Here is a 15,421-nt window from a genome sequence, read left to right as displayed (position 1 = left end):
AGTTAAGACACTCAAACCCACAACCTTCGGAATCAAGAGGGATGGCTAAGCAAAGTAGACTAAGCGAATTAAGAGGGATGCTTACGTCATGTGTACGTCTTCAATGCACTTGGGCTTTCGCCTTCAAGTCGTCTTGGAGATAATATAACATAACATAAGAGACCCTGTTAATTTTTCAGCTAAGAAAGGTGTTCTAATTTGTGATTTCTTATTCACATTTCATTTGTTCGTGACAGTACATCCCCTTACATTCAAAGGTGTAGCAGCAATTACATTATGAAAATTAAGTGCCTGCCAAAGCTCGGATTTCATGGAATGTGAAATAATCCTGCATTTGGGAGGCATGCGCTGAAGCAAGTTCAGCTTGTGGGCATCTCTGTCCTTAAGGCTGATATAGCGTAAAACTATTCCAATGTGTTTTTGTGCCTATATGGGAGAAGCCTGAGCAATTTTGACCTATCACGAAGGGCTAATAGTGGATTTGGAATAAAAACAGATTGGAATAGTTTTACATTATATTGGCTCACTGACCTGGAGAGCCAAAGCAGAGCAGTGGGTCTAAAAATTAATCTGCAGAAAACTAAAGTAATGTTTAACAGTCTCGGAAGAGAACAGCAGTTTACGATAGGTAGCGAGGCACTGGAAGTGGTAAGGGAACACATCTACTTAGGGCAGGTAGTGACTGCGGATTCGGATCATGAGACTGAAATAATCAGAAGAATAAGAATGGGCCAGGGTGCGTTTGGCAGGCATTCTCAGATCATGAACAGCAGGTGGCCATTATCCCTCAAAAGAATAGTGTATAACAGCTGTGCCTTACCAGTACTCACCTATGGGGCAGAAACCTGCAGGCTTACGAAAAGGGTTCTACTTAAATTGACAACGCAACGAGCTATGGAAAGAAGAATGATGGATGTAACATTAAGGGATAAGAAAAGAGCAGATTGGGTGAGGGAACAAACGTGAGTTAATGACATCTTAGTTGAAATCAAGAAAAAGACATGGGCATGGGCAGGACATGTAATGAGGAGGGAAGATAACCAATGGTCATTAAGGGTTACAGACTGGATACCAAGAGAAGGGAAGCGTAACAGGGGGCGGCAGAAAGTTAGGTGGGCAGATGAGATTAAGAAGTTTGCAGGGACAACATAGCAACAATTAGTACATGACCGGGGTAGTTGGAGATGTATGGGAGAGGCCTTTGCCCTGCAGTGAGCGTAACCAGGCTGCTGATGATGATGTTGGCCCCGGGTTGATTGAGGCTCTCTAGGTCTGCGGTGACATATGGTAATCCAGAAATTATGTTACCGTGTCGACTGGACTGCATACTTTGAGAACCTTTTCCACTATCATCATAAGCTTCGGCGCGGGAATATGTAGTTCAATTGTACTGCCACTGATGCTTTCGGCTTTACAGGAAAGCATGCGCCATGCCGCCGCTCAACCCACTTTTCCATAATCTAGAATGCTATATCTACAAAGCGTGCTTCTATCGCCCCACATTTTGATTGGCTTGTGGCAAGGCGAAACTATTTCTGCTGTGTATAAATGGCTTTCAGTAAACCACAGTAGTTCGTAGCTCTGGCTTTTCCATATGGTCTGGTGGTGAAGAGCATTCCCAGGCACTTCACCCACACTGTCGAGACATTAAAGAAAAATGTCTTTATAAAAAATGTCTTGGGGTACTTTTAGAAATTTTGGACTCGCTATTGCAGAATGCATGTCTTTGTGATTGCCACCACTAATTAAAAATCTACAGGCACTATTACCAAAATTTGCATGAACTAGACGGTCTCAGTATCAAGGTAATCCACTTCAATATTCAGCATTCAGCTTAAGACATTGCTTAAGATAGTTGTAGTACAGCGCTTGTGTTGGTTTATTCTGCATTTTGTCGTGGTTTTTCAAAGTGTGCTGCCATACTCCATTATTTTACCAAAATTCAGATTGAGCTGCTCCAAAATGAAATTTAGTCTACTCCAAGCTGCTCCAAAATGAAATTTAGTCTACTCCAAGCTGCTCGAAAATGAAATTTTGTTTACTCCAAACTGCTCCAAAACGCAACCTTACTTGCCCCAAAATTACTCTGAAATGACTTTGGGCAGCTCCACCCCTGCATGTTTCCTACTTCAAAGAAATATAAACAATGTGCCTCGCATAGTTGAACTAGGAGACTGGAAAAACCAACTGCAGGACTCGTATAAGGCATGAAAATAGGGATAAAAGGAGTATTTGCATTCAAAACACATAATTAATCTACACACTTAAAACTTTTGGAAAAGGTCACCTATAACATGGCCCCAGTTACTTCAAATATAAAATCGCTGCCATCTTTGGTCCTCCCAGGGCAGCGCGGAAACTTTGTAAGCATTTTAGCACCTCTAAACAGTGGAAGACGAGGGTTTAGCAGTTTTGATGCGACAGCATCAAATGACCTATTGAGCGAAAAAGCCGAAGTCTGTAGCAGCAAAACAGCACCTAAATTTCCATTGGCTGCAACACCACATCACGAGCGCACCGCGACGGAGCAGAGCAGGCAAAACGGAACACCTGCTGCCACAATAGCACGCCAGGTGTTGCGTATGGGGAGAGGACACCACCATGACGCCACATCACCCTTGCTCTTGAGAGCCGGCGCGCAGTCCATACCTCTCTCTCACCCCCAATAGGCCTAGCTGCTGGCGAGCACCTGCCAACCACTGCTGCTTCCTCGGTCTCTTGTTGCGCAGGATGTCGGTGGCATGCGGCGTGGCACCGCAGGCTGCTACTGCTTGCTGCTTGGGCGGCACATACTGCTATGGAGTCTGAAGCATCTACATCGTCGGTGGCTGCAACCTTGGCAGTAGCGATACGTGGCTGTCCACGGCAGTACACCGCAGACGAAGTAAAGTAGTGGAAGAATGCAGCAAAATGAGTGAAGAGGCAGGCAACGAAATCCACCATCGTCATGAGCTCTCCTAATACACAGCGGGCGGAACGACCAGCGGCACAACACACTAGGAGACAGCACAAAGCCATTCGAAAGCCTGAGGTGGAAGTGGATCGCCAAGCAAAGCGTCTCAAGGGGCAAGAGGATGAAGCCCTTCGACAACGCAAAGCCAAAGCAAAGTGTCGCAAGCAGCAGGCGGAAGAAATCCACACCAATTCAATTGCATAACCCGCAGAAAAACTCTGAGACATTACTTGAAGCGAAACACTTGAATGACCACTTAGCGACATTCAATTGGACATTAATGCTTTCGCGTTCACAATTCAGGAGAAGTGCTTAGGTGTCCTCAAATTTTTTTTTCTATTAAGTCCATAATTAACACGCTCTTCAAGATCTACCTGCATGTCACTCCTAACAATTGTGACATTGCCTGATGATATGAAAATAATAAACTTCGTGAGCGACATTTTTTTTACCTTTCTTTTTTCCAAGAAAACAGTTAAAGCAGGCACAAAACGTGCTTGAGCACATTCAAGTGTCCTAACAACTTTGTTGTAAAACACTCAGTATATTCACACAGCAGGGATGGAAGCAGCCAAGGAAGTTTTGGAGCAGCTCTTTTGACACTTTGGAGCATGAATTATTTGTTTCAGAGCAGTGATTACGCATCTTGGAGCAGCTTGGTAAAGATCAATATGAGTGAAATACAGGCAGATTAAGAAAAGGAGTTCTTTATTTGACATTGCAGAGCACTATTAGGTTACAGCAGATCAGTTCAGCAGAAGGCGAGCAAAATCCATGACAGGGAAAAACTGTAACCCACCCGACTGTTGTAGCATGGAGCAATAAAAGACACCATACAGGTTTCTCAGAAACCACCATTAAATTAGTTGCATACCAGATGTGCTAGCTAAATGTGGCAAAGAGAGAAATAACTAAGGGCTTTCTGCGCACAGCACCTACTCTATGTTGATAGGCTTTTGTTAATGCTAGTTGTCTTTTTTTTTTCATTGTGAACACGCGACTAATAGTTAAGTTTAACCAGCTAATATTTATTACCTTCAGAAAAATTCTAAACTGCACGAAGAAGACGGGACATGAACAGAAACATCGGCGCACACACAAAGCGCGGACTTCCAACTGACTTTATATCATGAAGGCAGAAAATTTATAAGGTTCTACAAAATAGATAAACAAGGAACAAACAATCATGATGAAACTGTGCATGAGGCATGTCCCATCTTCATTGTGCAGTTTAAAATTTTGCTGAATCTATGAACCGACTAGCCCAACAACATGCCTTACTTCAATTTATTACCTTACTTGTTCATTAAGGTGCCGATGCAAAGGTTATGGAATGCATCAAGAAATGACTGATAACAGCGTATGTAGCAACCTAGGTCCTGTGTGGTTCTTTTTTTCAACAAACACAAAAAGCAAGGAAAAAGAAAGACAAAGCCTGTGAAATAAAAAAAATTCACGCGACGTGTCCCCACACCAGTGATAAAAGTGGTCTCAGACGTAGGTGTCGTCATCTATAGTACATTGTGTTTATTACAAGTGTGTAAACCTGAGACGCGGTCTTGCAACAGTTTGGAAAGCAGACCTTAACAAAATTGCGCTACCTCGCGTTTGATAAGGACCCAAGGTGCGCGCCAAAAACTGCTGATGCGTTGAGCAAAGAAATTTGATGCTCGTTCCAAGTGCCCCTATTTGATAAGGTTTGTGTAAACATTGATCCAATCTTTGGTGCGCAGAAGCGTTTTCATGGTCACAATGTTTTTTAGTTATTATTTATTTATTTATTTCACAGGCTTTCTTGTTCATTAAAAAAAGGTCTCCACAAATCCTATAGGTTGCTTTAAATGCTGTTAACGTTCACTTCTCAATGGCATCCACAACTTTTTCAGTGACATCTCATTGATTAGGTAAATTTTTAAATTTACATAATTAACCATATTCCCGCACAATAAATGAGAAATATTCACAGTGGCCACCATGAACAACACCTATCAAGATACAGCGAACGCCGTTCGCACAGCACCCTCTGGTAAGTTTTAATGCTTAATGACCTTCAGTTAAGATAGCAGAATAACCACAATAAATGTGAAGTGACATATTGGTTATTGCACGTGGGCCAATATTTCATATCGCTTGCCGAGAAAGGAACTCTTAAGATATTTCTGAAAACAATAAAGGTATAACAATTTTCACTGGCTCTCTAATCTGCATCGTAGCTCAATTATTCAGGCTTATTCGCGGTTCCTCCGCAGGCACCATCAAGCAAATGTAAAATGGCAATATTTTATGCATCGAACGATGGTTTATTAAAATTTTGTGATGTGATCTGCACATGTCACATCGTTGCCGAGAACAGTTCACCTTTTCACCAAACATTTAATTAAAAGCACCATTTGGCTGCTAAGGTTGAATAAATACAAAACTTTGCATCCTTGTCTGACCTTCTGTGGTGGCAAAAGCCTGATCGTGTGTAACCGTGCAGAAAATAGCGCAGCCTGAGTGCAAATTTGAGTGACGATTGCGGTTTCCATTGGATGTTTGTGACCAAGAAGTTTCATGAAAGGAAACATGTCGTTTGTTGGTGTACCGTGCTATCATCCCAGTGACCGGACGTGGTGCCCATGCGAAATTTAGAATGTCGCACACATGGGGTTCGCCCGTTAATCGACGCAGATGTACCAATAGGGGGCAAAATTGAATGCTAATATATATAATGAAACTGATGAGCTACACACTGAGCAGACTGTATGACCTTATTCAATCAGTGCGGCTTTCCTTCAGAACAGCCCCATGAAATGAGCGCCAGTTCAGATCACCTTTAGGTGGTCCGCATATACGCAAACACGTAACACCTTTACAAAACATTCGTAATGCATTGTTTAGCACAAAATTGTTTTCATTTACTTGTGGCCTAGTTGAAATTATGCCACCAAACACATCCACACTCGAATGACGCTGAAACGGACTGCTTAGATTTGGATTGCAGGGCTATGTGCTGGCCCACGCATGTCTATGGCTGTGTGGTTGCCATTAAACATGCACATCCTGCTAAATTTTGTGACTTGATTTGAAATTACAGCTTTGGCACATGTTGGCATAGTTCAACAGTTTGGGGCATGATGCCACAATTGGTGCAGCACTTCCATCCCTGATACAGCATGTACACTAAACACTCACGCACATTCAGCATTTCCAGTGGCATTGGCTAGCGAAGTGTCATCAACAAGCTGAGACACCAAGCCCGAGCGCTGAGATAATGGCTGGCCCGTTCTCGGCATCTGGGCCTCTCGCCTCCCTTCGCATCAATGCCCAGTGGAGCCACGCCAGCCGGTAGAAATGATGAATGTACAGTTGATCGTGGGTCGGCCTTGAGCTAGTGCTTGTCCTTGTCAACTTCACTGCTGGACATGTTCCCATGTTCCCGCATTGTTTTCCAAAGGGAACAAGTCATTTTGCAGAGCGTTGACACCATGGTGTCAGCACACCATGGCGGCATCAAGGAAAAGAAGGCTTTTACTGCATCCTAGCAGAAGTGTACGAAACAGTAACACCTAAAAGTTGAATAAATAATAAAAACACTGGTCAGAGAACTGCGACTGACTTGTGAAAGAGTGCCCTGGCCACTGTGATGCTGCGCTGCAGTGATGCCAGCGTCTCCAGGTCTTCGTGATCACTGTCCACGGCTGGCCCGTCTTTGCCGCCGGAGACCACCAGGCTGCTGCGAATGTGGTACCCAAACAAACAGAGGTGTGTGTTTGTGTAAGTGTGCGTGCATGCTAACTTTCAGTAAAAGTGCCAAGATGGACAACAGATGAAAGTATAGCTACAAACAAATTTACCTATTAGGACAGGGACATGATATGCACAATTTTTCATTTCTTTTATATGTGTGGGCTGTCCGAGTGACTGGTGGTGACAATTTAGTTTAGGTTCGCAACCCTCAACTAGAGAGCGAGTGCCGAAGATGGTCTAAAGCCCTCCCAGACACAAGCGGGCAGGCGGGCGGGTGGGCCCGCCTGCTTGCCCGCCCGCCCGTTCGTCCATCTGTCCACATCCTTAAGAGGAAGCTTTAGCTCGGGTGGTCCTATCTAAATACATGTAAAAGGAGAATTCGTTTTTCTTGGCAACCACAGCACCAAATTTGACAGGATGTGTTGCATTTAAAAGAAAAACTTAAAATCTAGTGACTGTTGGTTTCGAATTTTCGATTTAGGTTGTCAATCTTTTATTAAAAGTTGGCAAAAATCGCAAATTTTCAGAAAACGAAACTATCAAGTTTACAACTCTGTAACTCAGCAAGAATAGGTGATATCGCAATTCTGTGAATTGTACCTTATAGCACATCTAAAGCGGACAAATTTGACATCTTATACATGAATCTCAAAAAATTTATTAATATGTAATTACAACTTTTGCAGAACTCTCGTAAACAACGTAACAAACTACATAAGATGTAAAATGACATAGAAAATTTGTCCGCTTTGAATGATCTAATGGATGCCGTTTACAGAACCGCGATATCTGTTCTTGATGCAGAGCTATTAGTTTGTAAACTTCGTGCTTCTATTTTTTTCAAACTTCTGAATTTTTGTAAATCTCTTTAACCAAATTCAAGCCCAAAATCAAAATTCTGTTTCCAATAGTCACTGGAATTTAACTTTCTCTCTCAAAAGCAACAAATTTCATTAAAATCGGTCCAGGGGTTATCTCAGAAAAACGTTTTTGCGTTTTTACATGAACTTGAATAGGCTGCGTCGGAGTTGGGCCCGAGCTAAAGCTTCCTCTTAAGCCGACCAAGTTGTCTAACAGCTTGGGCCACTAGTTATGTGCATGTGGTTGTGATGGCATTGTGGTCATTTCATTGTCGTCATTCTAACTTTGTGATCTGACTCTCGTCACACCTTCGTTGTTACGCCTTCTACGCCGACCTAGTGACCCAAGTTGTCTAGCAGCGTGGCCTACTGCGTATGTGCTCATGATGCGGTTGTGGTCATTGCATCGTCGTCATTCATACTAGCTTTGTCCTCAGACTCTCGTCATGCCGTCGTTGTAAAGTCATCATTGCCATAGAGTCGTCATGCAGTTGTTATCACACTACTGTCGTGATGCCATTGTGGTTGTTTCGTTGTCTACAGCTTTGTCATCCTGCTATCGTCATGGTGTTATCGTCAACAGTCGTCGTCACACCACTGTCGTCATACACTCGTCTTCATCCCATTGTCCTCATACCGTTGTCATGCCATCGTCGTCATGCATCCATTGTCATACCATCGTCGTGTTGCAATCGCGCCCGTTCCATCACCGTCATTCTAACTTTGTCATCTGACACTCTTCATATCGTCATTACGCCATCATCGTCTTGCAGTCATCGTCAAACCATTGCCGTCATGCCATCGTCGTTATACCGGCTTCATTGCTCTATCAATGTCAGTCCTTTGTCATTATATTGTAATCATGTTGGTGTCATACAACTGTAATTATGCCACCCTTTTCAAGCTATTGTCGTCACTATGTCGTGGTCAGACAGCTACTTTCATGCAACCGTAGTCATACTGCCATCGTCATGCTGACGTGGTGGTGCCATCGTCGACATTCTAGCTTGGCCATCCACCTCTCGTCACACACTCGTCGTCACCACATTGTCCTCATGCCGTCGTCACGCTGTTGTCGTTATAACGCCTTTGTAGTTCCATCAACGTCATCGCATCTTCATCACAGCGTCGGTGTCATGCAATCATAGTAATATCGCTATGCTCATGAGAGACCTTGGCAAGCAACGAGAGATCTTGATACCAAAGCAACGGAAGTGTCAGAATGATCACTATAGATGTTAAATAAATGTGAATTCGGAAATACGGTGTGCCGCTGCATTGCTTGAATGCTAATTGTATTACCAACGACACTCATTGAGAGAAGAGATTTGCCATAATTTTTGTTGTTATTTTTGTTTGTTTTCAGGCATGCCTCATCGGAGGAGCAAACATCTGTGTTTTGCGCAAGGGGAGTAGATACGCGTTGCAATATTCAAGGCTTCTGAGTCTTGTCCTTTCTTGGTCCTTCGTCTGCTGCTCTAGGTAGCCAGAATGAACTGCATGAAATTGAGTCAGCTTATGGTACCATGTCCTGTATTCCACCACTGCACAACCAAGCTTCTATCTCAGAATAAAATATCTTTTATCCCACACATAAAATATGTCAAAGTGAAATGTCTAAGAACAATAAACTTACTGAAAATACTATCATACACAACATGGCGTAGCGACAGGAAGTGTATAATGAATACTTACAAGAGCCTCATTCAATCACGGTTAGACTATGGCACCATAGTATACAACTCTGCCGCCCCGAGTGCACTAAAGATGCTGGAATCCATCTACCACCTGGGTATCCGTCTGGCCACAGGTGCATTTAGAACAAGCCCTGTTGTTGTTGTAGAATCGAATGAGTGGTCAATCTGCAGAGATCATACATCAGCTTTACATATTTCCTTAAAGTGCACTCTAATCCTGAACATCCATGTTGTGAAACTATTAACGATTCGACATGCACTGCACTTTTCCGTAATCGACTCTCTGTGAGACAGCCTTTTTCACTCCGTGTGAGGGAGCTTAGCGTGGAAATGGATATCCCACTCTTCGAACACCGTTTAATGCTTCCAGCAAAGCAGCTACCGCTTTGGGATTGGTAGATGATAGAATGTGATATACCTTTTGTAAGAGTTACAAAATACGCACCAGAGCTCGAAATATGAATGCATTTCCATGCACTCCAACTGAAGTACTGTTGCTTGGAATTCTACACCGATGCATTAAAATCGCATGTTGCCGTGTCTTACGCAGCTGTTGGACCCTCTTTCTCTGAAGCAGGTGTACTGAACCCCCATACAAGCATCTTTACTGCAGAAGCCTATGCAGTACTGTCTGCTGTAAAACACATAAAGAAATTAAAACTAGAGAAAGTGTTAATATTAACGGGCTCATTAAGTGTTGTAAAAACACTAATGTCCTTAAGAAAACACAATAATAATGTTTTCATTGAGCTTTACTCTTTCTTGTGCAATATTTATTCGTCTAGTGGACATGTGACAATATGCTGGGTCATAGATGCATCAAAGATAATGTGCTGGCCAATGAAATGGCCGCATCACTTACACCTCAAGCTGGTAATTCCACCACTGCTACTCCTGCCACAGACCTCAAGCCTTATTTGCAAACGAAACTGCAAATTTACTGGCAACGCATGTGGGACAATGAAACAAATAATAAGCTCCATGTGATTAAGCCAAGGATAGGTTTCTGGCCCTCCGTTACAAAAACAAGATGGACTGATGTCCTATTCTGTCGACTCAGAATAGGACACACATATGGCACTCACAATTTTCTGCTTACAGGCAACGAACCTTCTACCTGTGGTAGATGTGGTGAAAGGCTCACCATCCTCCACGTCCTTGTGGAGTGTCGAGAAGCCGAAAGAGAAAGAAGGAAATGTTTTCCTCTAGCACACCGGTATTGTCTCCCTCTCCATCCCGGTATGTTTCTTGGTAAGGAACCCCTTTTTACCACCAAAGCTGTCCTAGGTTTTTGAATGATGTGGTTTTGCATGTTAATAGCCCAATAGTATTGTAGTGCATCCTCTCTCTAGAGGATGCTGCTGTTATAGTAGTCATTGTATAGAACAATCCTTTAGGTCCTGGCACTTCAAGGACTCTGTTAGGGCAGCAGTGCTTTTCCGAATTTTTATCCAATGACCAATTTTAGCACATTGTAAGTCTTTCAGAATGCATCTTTCGCGTCCTTGGCACGCTTCATAGTCATTGTCATAGTTTTATTACATGTAGCTTTTACACACTTTACAGTGACCATCCTTTAGGCCCCTTTACAGTCCTGTTACATCCATTGCTCATAATTTATCGCTTCACTTTGACCTCATTACCATTGGCTTGGCGCTCTTTGGCCAAACCTGGCCTTTGCGCCATAAAAAACCACACATCATCATCATCGACCAAGCAGGGATGGAATGCAATTTCTAAAATTTCATCCCGTCTACAAGAATTTCATATGTGCCTCAAAAACCTGCACATCAATAATCATTGCTTAATCATGTGGTAGCTGTATTGGGCGGCGAGTCGAGAACTAACCTGGCTTCGTGTTCCAATGCATCCGTTTCGTCCGGTGGCTCCTGCTTGACCGACACCGCTGTCCTTTCATGTAACATAGAAAAAGAGACGAATGACAGGTCAATTACAGCACGAGTTCATGTGGTGCCACAAAATGACTTCCTTCAACCCTTATGTGTCAAGCGCAGGTGTGCGCTCTACCGTGATGTGCTTGCTCTGTATCAGCTATACCATAGTTGGACCTCATATTGTTCTTGAAAGCTGATGTAATTCTAGTGCGAAAGAAAACAAAACAGGAAGACACACTTTGTTTGTGTGCCTAAATGTCACATTTATTTGCACTGCAATTACTCAGCTTTAATACAGCAGGCTTTCATTAAAATTAACTGGAAGGGACTGTGAAAATCTGCTCGTATTGTCAGATTTTATTCACAAACCTAAATATTTGCTGTTCCTGGCACACCCAAATATTCGCGACACAAAATAAATTTTAATATGACACAACAGATATGACAACACTGTTTTGGAACATGTTTGAAAACATCAATATGAATTATTTACGGTACAATATCCCTTGCGTGGCTTTCGTTCCCATCTTTTGAAGGGCAATGACATTATTGCCCTGCTATTCTGAGTTAATAATTCTAACTGAGAGTAGAGGGGCCAATAATATAGTTTGATTTATGAATGAAGCTAGGTTACTGCAGAAGCATCGCAGCCACCAAGTGCCAAGAAAGTTGTGAAAGTATACTCACAAACAGGTTGGTGAGTACATGGCATTGAAATGTGTAATACCCGTGAAAGAAGCGTACATTTCGAGAGCATGGACCAGAAGGCAAGAAAATAATTGATGGTGGAGAAACGCCACACAATAGCACCACCGAGCACAGCATGTAAACCTTCTCTCGAGCGACAGCACGTCTCACAGAGCTAGTAGGTGCATGGTGACGAACATTTGAGTATGAAAACAGGCAAAAGAAAGCTACTATTCATTTTAATTATGAAAGGGGAGACAATTCTAGTGCAAAGCATTCTTGTCAAGTGTAGCTCGATATTTCCTGCTGTAACAGTTGTTTGTCACGCATGTTTGTGTGCAGTCAAGTGGTAATGAACGTCAGAGATGCGCAGACAGACATAAACTAGCATTTATGGAAAATGGTAAAAGTAAATCAAAACAAGCAGTAAACATAAAGAACAGAATGAAAGTCACTAAAACAAACACATGTCTACATTAAGTCCTACACGCAACGTTCAAGAAAGGAGTGAAAACGTTTCACAGGTTCAGTTCCAATGGTGATGACGATCAGCAGTAGAACTGTCGTGACGATTCTAGTTGGAGGTGTGCCAAAGCACAATGACCCCCGTGGGAGGTGAGCCAAGGCACTAACTCTTCTGGGAGGCAAGCCAAGGCACGATGACGACACTGGCCACGATGAGGCAGGCGGCGGGCCCCGGCTGCATTACAGTGGCCAGCGCATTCGAACGGGTGTCAGGCAGGTGGCTTCCACCACCACAACTTCATGTGCCACCTTGAGCAAGTGGTGGCCTCAAAGCAAAGGCCTCAAAGCAAAGGCCTCAATTAAGCCTCGTCTCGGATACAGTCTTACGCTGCCAGGCCTGCTCCAAACAGCGTCACCAGGTGCTGCTTCGCATCTGCTTTAACAGGCAGGCGCATCCTCAGGGCCGCCTCAGGTATTGCAGCAGGAGCTCCCAGAACAGTGAACTGGTCCTGCATCTTCCACATCATGAGCGCCTCCCCGCTCATTCGGCACACACCTCTTCTTTCTTTTTCCTCTTGTTGAAATTCCTTGACACTGCAAGCGCGCAAGCTGTGCCTGGCTTGCCTTCTTTTGCTCCTTTTTTCTTCATTCTTTTCGGTACAAAATTCAAAACCCTCAAGAGTTCTTGAAAAGTCCACGTTCACATAAATTAAGTCCTTGCTCATAACTTAAGTCCTTGCACTACACCTGCCATCTGCCTGACCGTTCTTGCGAAGCAGGTCTAGTTATCATATGCCTACGTAGTGCTCGAGATGCCAGTGAAACACTGTCTAAACACCTATCACTCTATGCATCCGCTCTTGGCTTCCTGAAAAAGCGTGCCAGTGTTCTTCCATAAGTGGCGATTGTTGGCATTGACGTTAGCACTAGATGTTTAGCAAGCTACGTGATGATTGATACTAGATGACCTAGGTGCATGAAAGTGACGCAGGACTCTCAATATTGAGGCACTCGCTCTTTCCCGCTTCAGTGCACCCTGGGGGCTGCATTTCCAGCCAGAAACAGGACCATTTCCAGCCAGAATTAGTCACCCCAAGAAGCTTCTCACGCCAGCTGAGTTCGAGGAATGCAAGCGTGCTGAGACCTCCATCGTCATTATGTGGCTGAGATGCCTAAGGCCCGGGCCGCCCTACTGGAATGAAAATGGATCACTGAACGTGAACCCTGCAGATCGAGTAAATAAACGAGATTCAACAATTTCACGTCAAATAACGAACGTACAGGTTGTTTCAGATACCTTATGTCGAGCTTTAAAGAAATCACATGTGTATCATGACAATAAAGCCAATTTAGTATTGTCAACTGTCCTCTTGAGCAATTTTACTTTTGAGCTTAGGTAAGTACTTGACAAGAGTTAATTAACCAATATTCAAAGTATTGCATTAAATGCAGAATTGTCAATAGAGAACTGTAGAGCCCATTGAGAAATATCGAAATGATTTTTTTCCGTGTTCATAGCTTTGGTGGTTTTAATTTTTCTGGGCAGCAGAGAAAGCACACGAAATTTGACAAAGTACCGCTTCACTAAGCATTTGCGCGCAGGGAAATTAGGGCCCTCAAACATGCTACGAATGAATGATTGAGAAAAAAGTGTGCGTGTGTACAGGAATTATCGTGTCCCACGACAGTAGCACATGTGGCAAATGCCAGCGGGATTGGGGAGAAATGGGAAGTCTTCCTTTCACGAACGGTATGTGGGAATCGCAAGCAGTGCAAGCGCCACTGGGCATGTCGTGTGAGAACCTTCCAGCATTGCCTTCTTGGTATCCATTAGAATGCACAAGATGCTCTACAGTCAGATACAACTTAAGTCTGCAGTGAAGCCCTGCTCATAAGTCACTGTTTCTCTACGAGGCTGAAATAGGTCATACTTCAAACTTTCCCTGTTACCTAAATAATGCAGAAACCACAAAAGTAAGGTTATAATCTCGTAATTTTATGGTTTCACTTATCTATAATAGTGGAATGGTGAAAGCCTAATTTTTTATTGAACTGAAATAAAATGCTTACAACGTAAAAACTCGTCGTGCACCACATATCTTCACAAGAAGTGAAAGCCACAATTTGTCACAGTTTTATACAAGATTACAAATACTGTAATGTTTTACAATAAATGTTTATATCCACTGTAATGAAGAAGAAGAGCACAAGGACAAGGCCAGCCAGATCGTCTGTTCCGTGCCTGCAGTGCAACCAGTGGGCCAGCTGAATCGCCAGTGCTTAGCACGAGTGTGAGCCGTTCGGGCAACCAGCTGTTCCTGCTCTGCGTCACCTGCCTTCTCGGTTACGAACAGACGCAACCATCTGAACTGTTCAATACACTCCATTACAATTGGTGGAAGGTGCCAGGTATTCAAAAATATCTACACCATGGAACTCCGGTGTCGGACTCTGCTTCCCGTCATGCCTGACTCTCCCCAGCCGACGTCGTTGCCACCCTCCGTTGCCTGCTCTGGCACTGTCCCGCAACGCCATTCAGCGGTTTTCAGCAGTACGGATGAGCAGGACGTCAATGACTGGTTGCCTACCTATGAACGGGTGAGCTTGCACAATTGATGGGACGATACCACCAAGTTAAATGCCGTCATCTTCTACCTTGTGGGAGTGGCTCACCTATGGTTTAAAAATCATGAAGCCGATTTTCAGTCCTGGTCCGCATTCAAGGCCAGTTTTGCTGAAGTTTTCGGTCGCCCCGCCGTCCACAAGTTGCGTGTCGAGCAGCGGTTATGAGAGCGAGCACAACAACCTGGTGAAACATTCACCTCTTATATCGAAGAGGTTCTTGACCTATGCAAACGTGTGGATGTTTCTATGCCCGAAAATGACAAATTGAAGCACATTTTGAAGGGCATTGCCGATGACATTTTCCAAATGTTGCTCGCCAAGAGTCCGCGCACTGTAGCAGAGCTCATAAACTTGTGCCAAAGCTACGATGAGTTGAGGAGGCAGCGCGATTTGACCAGGCGCCCCTCAGTGGCTGACGAGGCCCTCTCTTCCATGAAAGTCTTCTCTGATCGCTCCCCCCTGCTCACACAAATTCAAGCTTTCGTGCGGGAGGAAATTGCACGTCAGCTT

The 15,421-nt window shown here is 43.7% G+C and overlaps 1 protein-coding gene and 1 long non-coding RNA gene across 3 annotated transcripts in view; one reads left to right on the top strand and one right to left on the bottom strand.

Moving 5' to 3' along the window:
• The window catches only part of LOC126526924 (uncharacterized), a 111,609-nt gene that overhangs the window by 23,208 nt on the left and 72,980 nt on the right, over positions 1-15,421 (bottom strand). Inside the window, exons 4-5 of one of the 2 annotated variants that reach the window (XM_050174631.3) lie at positions 11,088-11,150; positions 6,552-6,665 (exon numbers count right to left, since the gene is read on the bottom strand). In XM_050174631.3, the coding sequence (XP_050030588.1) occupies positions 6,552-6,665; positions 11,088-11,150 (177 nt within the window). Of the gene's footprint in view, positions 1-6,551; positions 6,669-11,087; positions 11,151-15,421 lie in introns of both variants that reach the window. The other variant, XM_050174630.3, reaches the window with a different exon arrangement.
• Positions 6,613-13,947, top strand: LOC129383733 (uncharacterized). Its single transcript, XR_008611593.1, has 3 exons — positions 6,613-6,697; positions 8,909-10,490; positions 13,317-13,947. It is a non-coding gene; the product is annotated as an uncharacterized lncRNA (long non-coding RNA).

The sequence above is a fragment of the Dermacentor andersoni genome, chromosome 9 (genome assembly GCF_023375885.2).
Source record: "Dermacentor andersoni chromosome 9, qqDerAnde1_hic_scaffold, whole genome shotgun sequence".
Taxonomy (NCBI): domain Eukaryota; kingdom Metazoa; phylum Arthropoda; class Arachnida; order Ixodida; family Ixodidae; genus Dermacentor; species Dermacentor andersoni.
Note: the sequence above shows the minus strand (reverse complement) of the source record. Positions and strands in the feature narration are given on the sequence as shown.